This window comes from Crocodylus porosus, unplaced genomic scaffold (assembly GCF_001723895.1).
Source record: "Crocodylus porosus isolate Cpor-Errol unplaced genomic scaffold, CroPor_comp1, whole genome shotgun sequence".
NCBI classification, from domain to species: domain Eukaryota; kingdom Metazoa; phylum Chordata; order Crocodylia; family Crocodylidae; genus Crocodylus; species Crocodylus porosus.
In genome coordinates, this window is record NW_017728940.1 from 7,601,971 (window position 1) to 7,610,653 (window position 8,683).

The 8,683-nt window shown below is 46.5% G+C and overlaps 1 protein-coding gene across 1 annotated transcript in view; it reads left to right on the forward strand.

Annotated features, from left to right (window-relative positions):
* PPP1R8 (protein phosphatase 1 regulatory subunit 8) overlaps positions 1 to 8,683 on the forward strand; it is a 24,404-nt gene that overhangs the window by 274 nt on the left and 15,447 nt on the right. The window contains exon 2 of the mRNA XM_019547875.1: positions 7,525 to 7,530. Within this exon, the coding sequence (XP_019403420.1) occupies positions 7,525 to 7,530 (6 nt within the window). The remainder of the gene's footprint in view (positions 1 to 7,524; positions 7,531 to 8,683) is intronic.

An 8,683-nucleotide genomic window follows, 5' to 3' on the forward strand; every position in this document is an offset into this window, starting at 1 on the left:
GCTCCGTCGGCTGCAGCTCCAGGCCGGGAGGAAGGTCCGCAGGGGACGTGGTGGGCTCTGCCTCCCCGGGCCCGTCGCAGCGAGGAGCAGCCCGGCTTGAAATGACCAGAAGCGCTGCTGTGCGGCACGGCGCCCGCCAGGGAGGCGGGCTGGGGCCGAGGCTGTTCCTTGAGGATGGCTCGGTGCCTGCAGCAGTGTTGTTTTTCCTCCATGGGACCCTGCCTTATTCAGCGGCCGGTTGATGGTAGTTTCTGAGCGACTGTTTACTTGATCGTTCCCCCCCTCGTCCCTCATTGAATGTGCTTTATAATCCTGCACCCCCTTTAAACCTTGCGCCAGATAAAAACTTTGGTAATTTACTCTGTTCTTCATCCCCGTTGTTTTTGAAGGTGTGGAGCACATTCGTAGGTGCCCCTCAGTGTTTTATTGGTGGTTCTCCACCTGTGAAACAGTTATGTAACACAAAGAGATCGAGGCTGAATTATGAATTGCCGGCTTCTTCGGGTGCTCATTTAGAGGTATCTCAAAAACTTTTTCTTGAGCACAAACATTTTGAGTACGTTATTATGAGTATAAACCTGATGATCTTGTGAGGTCCCTTCCAGCCATAATGTCTGACATTTTTATAGCAGTTAACATTCACAAGAAAAAGCCTGTGTGCAATTAGAGCCAGTGCGATCCCGTATACAAACAAGAGGTTTGACGTCTAGTTCCACGTGTAGCCTCCTTTCTGGCAGTCACTAAACTCTAAGTATTTGCCTCTGCAGTTTGAATGTTATTTATTTCACAAGTTGTTCTTTATATCTTTTTTTAAGTAAAAAGAAAATCTCTTAGATGATACTGACTCCCACATGAATCATCTCCAGGGCTGGAAGCTTGACCCTACAGACTTCTATAACACGATGAAGTAGCTGGTAGCTATAGCAACCTGTTACCTTCCAGGTGCTAAATGGAGCCCCCATATTTTGTCAGTGAGATTCACAGCTATTTTCCAGACAGGAAAATACTGAAACTCCAGATTCTTGATTCAGTTCAATGTTTTGGAAAGGGTTATGCAGTTTTTTCTATGAATGTCCTTGCTCTGCTCACCTTTGCTTATGTTATTTCTAGCCTACACCCAACCCAACCCAGTAGCATAACTAGGGGTGGGCAAGTGGGACCCAAACCCTGGGCCCTGACAGAGAGGTCATGTCAGAAAGTAACAGGAGCAGAAGCACCAATGGACACCTCCTTCACCGCTTTCTGGTAGGGTTTTGTTCAAGGTGGAAAACTTTCATGCTGCAGGCAGGGACGTGAAGGCTGACGATCACGGCTCTGCCCCGGGTCCTTGTAGCAGTGGCAGTGTGGTCTGGAGAAGGGGCAAAGCCATGATCTGCTGCCTGCGCACCACTGTCCAGACCATGCATGCTGCAGATCGCAGCTCTGCCCTGGCTCTGACCAAGCTGCTTCTGCCACAAGATCCCATTGGCTCTGGAGCAGCCCCCTGCCCTTCCGCGCTCCCTACCAGCATGGCTGGGGCTGGTCTTCGTGGCAACCCCTGCCTTGCGCTATCATGGCTGGGGTCTCCATGGAGACCAGCCCCAGCCATGCAGGCAGGGGCTGCTGGGAAATGGAGTCCAGTTGTTAGCCAACTCCATCATTTTGCCCACCCCACCCCACTAGCTATGCCTACATCATCTCCAACCAGTGGTTATGCAACCTCTTCTTGAACACCTCCAATGATGGAGAGTCCACAGCTTCCCTAGGCAGTCTATTCCAGTGTTTCCCAACCTTTTCCAGCCCAAGGCACACTTAAGTCAATAAAAATTTTCTGAAGCACACCTATTATAGCTCATTGCCGTGGCAAAATTTCACAGCACACCTGTTCATTTCTGACAACACGCTTTTCATAGATTTCATACACATTTGGGCTGGAAGGGACCCCAGAGGATTATCAAGTCCAGTCTCCTGCCCACGGACAGGAAGTCAGCAGGGATCATAGGATCCCAGCAAGATAAACATTCAAATGTGTCTTGAAGGCATTCAGAGTGGGTGCTTGAACCACCTCCAGCAGCAGTCTATTCCAAACCTTGGGGGCTCAGTAAAGAAGTTCTTCCTTATGTCCAGCCTGAAACAGTCACAGAGGAGTTTGTGACCATTCGATCTTGTCATCCCTTGGGGCACTCTGGTAAACAAACATTCCCCCACAGCCTGGTGAACACCCCTGATAAATTTATAGGTGGTCACCAGATCGCCCCTGAGCCTGCACTTTTCCAGGCTGAAGAGTCCCATGGCTCTCAGCCTGTCATCGTAAGATCTGTTTTCCTGACCTCTATTCATGTGCATGGCTCTTCTCTGGACTCTCTCAAGCTTCTCCACATCCTTTTTGAATTGTGGAGTCCAAAACTGGATGCAGTACTCCAGCCTCACCAAGGCTGAGTACAATGGGAAAATAACATCCCGGGATTTGCTTGAGAAGCACCTGTGGATGCAAGCTAGCGTTTTGTTTGCTTTACTAGCCGCAGTGCACTGGTTGGGAAACCCTGATCTATTCCACTGCCTCACTGTTCTAACAGTGAAGAAGTTTTTTTCAGCTATCCAATCTAAACTAATTTTGCTGCAACTGCAGGCCGTTGGTATACCTCATGCTGAAGCAAGAGAGAAAAAGTGTTCTCCTTCCTCTTAATTGCAGCCCTTCAAGTATTTGAAGACTACTATTATGTCCCATCCTTTTCTGTAAGCTGGACATGCTTAAATCCTTCAGCCTCTCTTCATGATCTGCTTTCCAAGCCCTTTATCATCTTTCTTGCCTGCCTGTGGACCCTCTCCAACTTCTCCATGTCCTGTTAAAATGTGGAGCCCAGAACTGCAAACAGTACTCTAGATGAGTCCTAACCAATGCAGAGTAGAGAGTCACCATCGCCTCCCTCATCTTGCACCTAATTCTTCTGTGGATACATCCCAGAACCACGGTTGCTTTTTGTGCATCTGTGTCACACTGCAGATGAGTCTGTAGTCTACCAAGACTCCCAGATCCTTTTCCATAGTGCTGCCATTCAGCTAGGTGACACCTATTTTGTATTTGTGCTTTTGATTATTCTTCCTGAGATCTAGTACACTGCACTTGTTAGCATTGAACTTTATTCTGTTAGCTTCAGCCCAGCTTTTCAGTTTCTTAAGATCCTTCTGAATTGCCCTCACAATCTTCCCAGTTCACAATCCTTCTCAGTTTCATGTAGTTCACAAACTTTCTCAAAAAGCTTTATATGCACGTATCCAGATAATTAATAAATGCATTGAACAGCATCTGGTACAGACTAGACTCTCTCTGAGACTCCACTCAAAGCCTCCTGCCATTCGGGCATGGACCTGTTAATCTTGTGGCTTTTGAACTAGTTTTCTGTCCACATTATAGCATTTTTGTCTAGCCCACATTTCTTCAATTTGTTTACAAGAAGCTTGCGGGGGGACCTTGTCAACAGCCTTCTGAAGTCCGGATATACTATATCCACAGTATTCCCTTCATCCACCCAAGTAGTTACTTTTCCAAAAGAGTTTTTCTTTTTACACAATTTGTTTTTCATAAATCCATGTTGGCTACTTGCAATCAGCCTTTCCTCCTCCTGATGCTTTCAAATGAACTTCTTTAAGATATGCTCCAATAACTTCCCAACTATTGAGGTGAGGCTAATCTCAGGTCCTCCCTTTTTGTTGTTTTTTTTCCTTATTTCTTTTCTTAAGAGGGGCACTACATTGGTCCTTTTTCAGTCCTCTGGTACCTCACTTGTCTCCCACAACTTCATGAAGATCATTGCATTGCCAAGGACTGTGAGAGTGCCTCTGCCAGTTCCTTCAGTACCCTGGGCTGAAGTTCATCTGGCCCTGCTGACTTCAGTTAATTCAGACCCATCAAAAGCTCTCTGACAGTCTCTTATATTATCTCCTCCCTCAGTTGGCCCCCTTCATTATCCAAATAATCCTTATTGGGTGCCTTGCTGTAGCTTAATTTTTTTGTGAAGACTGAGGCAAAATAGCTGTTATGTAGCTCTGCCTTTCTTGTATCTTCTGTTAAGAGTTCCCCTGGGTAGTTAACAGTGAATCCATAGTGTCCTGTGTGCCCCTAACTTTGATATGGAGCATACTTGGTTTGACTGGCATCTAGGAGTAGTGTGGGAAGGAAGTATACTTGACACAGGCAGAAACTTCATAGAAAAATATACTGTATGCTTTTGCAAATTTGTACTAATTGTGAATGAACTGAAGTTTTTCAGACTCTTATAATTTATCCAGACTTGGCAGATTTTCACTGCAAAAGCAGAAAGTTGGACCCCTGATACAGTAGCAGCATTTTTGCCAATTTGCAGAGCATGCAAGTAAAAACTTCTCAAATCATTACGATATTTTTAAGGAACAATATAACATTGTTCCCTAGTATTTCTTGGTAATAACTAAGCTGTTTTCATTTAATATTTTAAAATTTCAGCTTCTAGCAGGCACCCTGCATAAAATAGTTTAGCTCAAAAGTTCACATTTTGACACAGTTATAAGAAGCCAAGAATGAGTTTTTTATAATAGAAAGTGTTAGGCAGCTGTGGCTATTGATGTCTAAATGTACCAACCAGTATAAGGGAGGAAGACAGTAGGTAGATATTTTTTTTTAATTTGACTTGAAATTTCAATTTACAGTAAAGATGTAGCCTCATGCTTTTAAACAGAGCTTTAGTTACTGTTGGAAGCTCTGCTGACTCTTACTCGCTTCTAAAGTTCTTTCCATAAGTTAAGTCTTACTTTCTTCTGAATGCAGCTATGGAATGCAAAATAGTAACATGAACAAAAGTTGTGGATTTTTAAGTGCTGTCCATGTGAATCATAGTTACATAGATAAAACATGATATTTTACCCTTTGCTTATGATTCTTCAAAGTAGGTAGGATTTGCAAGAGCAGTCTTCTTACACTCCTGGTTATCTGAATCCCAGATTATCCAAAAGTTTCAGATGTCTTCCGCAACTTTCGTATAATTTGGGTGCCCATGTCTGTTGAGTGTACTATATCTATTATAGTGCATGCATATTAAATGTAGCTGGCAACTGATGTAAGCAGCCTGTTGGATTGGGAAGCTAGGTAGAAGAGAATGGATTCAGTGTAGTGTTTGGCCTGTTCAACACTGAGTTGTATTAGTGGCATGGGAAAGAATGTTGACTTATGGGACAGGGAGTAAGAAAGAGGTAAGTTTAAAGCTAGTTTAGCTATTGCAATGAGTCTACCAAGTCTTGTCTAGGGTGAGGTTTGTCTGAAATTCTCTAAGTCTAACTGCTACACCCCCAAAGTTTCTGCCCGTGGAATATTGGTACCAGTGTATACTAGCTCCTGGTGCTACTATCTCTGTGGTCTAACAGAAATTAAACAACATGGGGGGTAGAATCAGTGGCTAGTTTAATATAGTACTTTGCATTTGATAGTACTGGTGGAGCTGAACTCTTACAGCTATATTAGTGCAGTGATACCCAGCCTTTTTGTCCATGGAGCCAGATGGGCAGTTCCTCTGTGCGTCAGATCTAGCCAATGAATGCAGTCTGGTGCCTGGGGCTTGCAAAGCACAGCCACATCTAGCCACACACGAGTGAAGAGGAGGGGGATCACAGTCTGACCCCGATCCGACCATGTAGAGAAAGGGGGTGTGGCCCAGCATTGTGGGGAAAAGGTGTGCAAGCTAGCCCCAGCTGGGCCACATGCAAAGAGGGGGATCTGCCCATGCAAGGGGACTGTTGTGGCTCAGCTCTAACCCACCGCGTGGGGCTGGGGATTTTTGGCAGTGTGGAGAGTGGTACTAGTAACTGCCACTGCTCCCCTGCTGCCAAATTTCCCTACCTGTGTGGAGCACAACAGACCAGATTCCAAGGCTCTGCAGCCTGCATTTGGGCCGTGGGCCAGAAGTTGAGCACCCCGTATTAGTGTGAGAGCAGTAGCTGAAGAATAAAACCATCCATCTAGAACCAGTCTTCATGACTTTGTAGCAAAGGAAGTTTCAGGAGTAGGTAACCTAGCAGCAGAGAAGCTGTAGGATTAACAGTGGGTTTTATCTGTGGTAAAGTACTGTCTTTAGTGAATTTTATTGATCTGTACTTCAGACAGACAGAAAGAGAGAGAGAGATATTTTCCTTGACTAACCTGTTCATTTACCTGTTTTGTATTAAGCTGTTTCCTGGGGCTGGGACCATTACTAAATTATTGTTATGTAATCAGGAATATTTTTCATTCAATAAAATTGTGATCATGCGTTGTGCTCTGCCCTTATCTCTGTATCTTGTGCCCAGATCTAGGTTATGGTTGCAATATCCGCTCCACAAAAACCTTGTTTTTGCTTGCAATCAAGAGCCCCTCCAACAATCAGGTTCTCAAATTGTGGTCTACAGGCATTCCAACAAGAAATAATAGTTTTCTACTGATTTTTCTCCTTTATTTCCAGCAGATGAAAAATACACCAAAATTCTTTCTCGTAATGATTTCTCTGAGAAGCAACTGCTATCATTGATATAGGCAGGTTCAATGGTAATGAGAGAAGATCCACACAATTTCATATAGAAGGAGAGGTATCTATAATAAAGTTTCTAAATTAAGTTTGGTTTACACTATAAAAAGGTGTGAGAGCCTGTTTACTAAGCTGTGGTGGTTGATTTATAATATCACCAGGGATCAGATGAGTGACAAGCAACATTTTTGCATAAGGTACAAGTGATTTTTTGCATGTGGTTTAAATAGAGCAGGGTTGTCAAACTCATCGGGCCCAGTAAGCTGGATATACGGTCCAGAGTTGGTCTGCAGGCTGGATTGGGCGCACAGCTAGGCCCCATGTTCTAGGACCAGCCCTCAGGGCTGGGCTGGTATGGACATTGCATGCAGTGCATGCCCTGCACCAGTCGTGCTGCTTGCAACATGAGTGCCAGCCCCAACCCTGTACTATGCATTCAGCACATAGGGCCATTCTGGCCAGGTGTTACACATAGGATGCACTACATGTGGCACATGGGACTGGTCTAGGGTGTACAGTGCATGTGGTGCCTGTGCCAGACTGGCCCTGAGCACTGGATCCAGCACAGGTGGCCTGTGTGTGGGCCTGATCTGGATTAGCCTCAGATCTAGCATGCAGGGTTAGTTCAACACAGGCACCATGTGAAATGCCCAGCTCAGACCAGTCCTGTGCTGTATACAGCCCATATCAGATGGGTTCTACATGGAGCACCTGGGGGTTAGAGCCAGCGCTGGCTGCATGCTGCAGGTAACATTCCAGGCTGAACGATACAGCTCCGCGAGCCAGGTGATGAAGTCTGTCAGCCATATGTTTGACACCCTGGAATAGAATATTGTGTTTGTTAAAAAATGTTTCCATTCCTCTTCAGATTCTTATGACTATCTGCCCTTGGGCCAGAAACTGTCTGTACCACACAGCAATGGTTGAATTTTAAGACCTGTCAAGAATCTGTCGGTGGCCAACAACTTTTATAATCTGTAGGCCAGAACAGGTCGGCCCCAGACTGGCACAAACTGAGCTGGCTTTGGTGCATCAGCAGTTGGAGAAAGCATGGTTTGCCTGTGCCCTCACTAGGGCCAGGCACTGCTGCTACTTCTCCCAATTTCCCCACCCCCACTCTCTGGCTGGGACATGAGCAGGGTGGATTTGATTTAAATTGCATCAATTTAAATCACTGGTCAGGAAGCCTCGATTTAATGATTGTTTTCTACAAAATGTGCAATCTCATTCATTGATATCCTTTATTCATTTAACTCAGTGGTTGTCAATCGGGGGTACTTAAAAAGGTTGTAGGGGTGTGTAGAACAAATGAGAAAAAAATACTGTTTTATAGAGGTGTACCAGTACATCAGTCCCATGTCAAATCGGCACCAATATAAGGAAAATTGACTGTATCAGCAGTCGGCTTTTTTTGGTTGATGTGGCCGATAACGGCTGATAAATGCCCTGTGCATGCGCGCAGCTGCATGTGCAGGTGGCCAGAGGCATAGCTCAGCAGCATGGAGAGCAGCTGGGTCTGGTTGGTAAGTCTGTTTTGAGGGAAGTGGTGGGGAGAGATTGAGGCCACAGTAGTGAGGGAGGAATGGGGGCTGGGGCAGGGGCAGGCGCAGGCGCTGCACAGCCAAGGTAGGGCATGGAACGGACCCATGGTTCATCTGGGGGGGACGGCACCTCCTGTTGCTGCATACACCCCTTGAGGGCATATGGGGGCTGTGTGCCCCTGGATCTATGCACAGGGCAAGGGCAGGCTGTTGCTGTGGGCTGGAGCCAAGGCAGCATCGGGCTTTTCCCAGTGGGGAGGCTGGGCCTGGAGCTGAACTCAGGGTGGGCAGTGGTATGGGGGAGGGAACGGGCATGGGGGGCAGCTTGAGGCTGCCACAGTGAGGGAGGGAGTAGGGGTGGGGCAAAGGCAGACATGGGATGCAGTCATGGGTGGCTCATGTGGGGAATGTATGTGGGGGGAGCAGTTCCTGCTGTTGAATGCACCCCTGGGGGAGGCATGGGGGGTATGTGCCCCCTGGATTTTTTATGCAGGGCAAGGGCAGGCTGTGCACTATGGGCTCAGGGCCAGGGGCTGTGCTGGTCTCTTCCCAGCAGGGGCTAGGTCAGGGCTGTGCTCGGAGGGCAGGGCTGTGGTGGGGTGGGGTAGGTGGTGGTGAGCTACAGCCACCCCA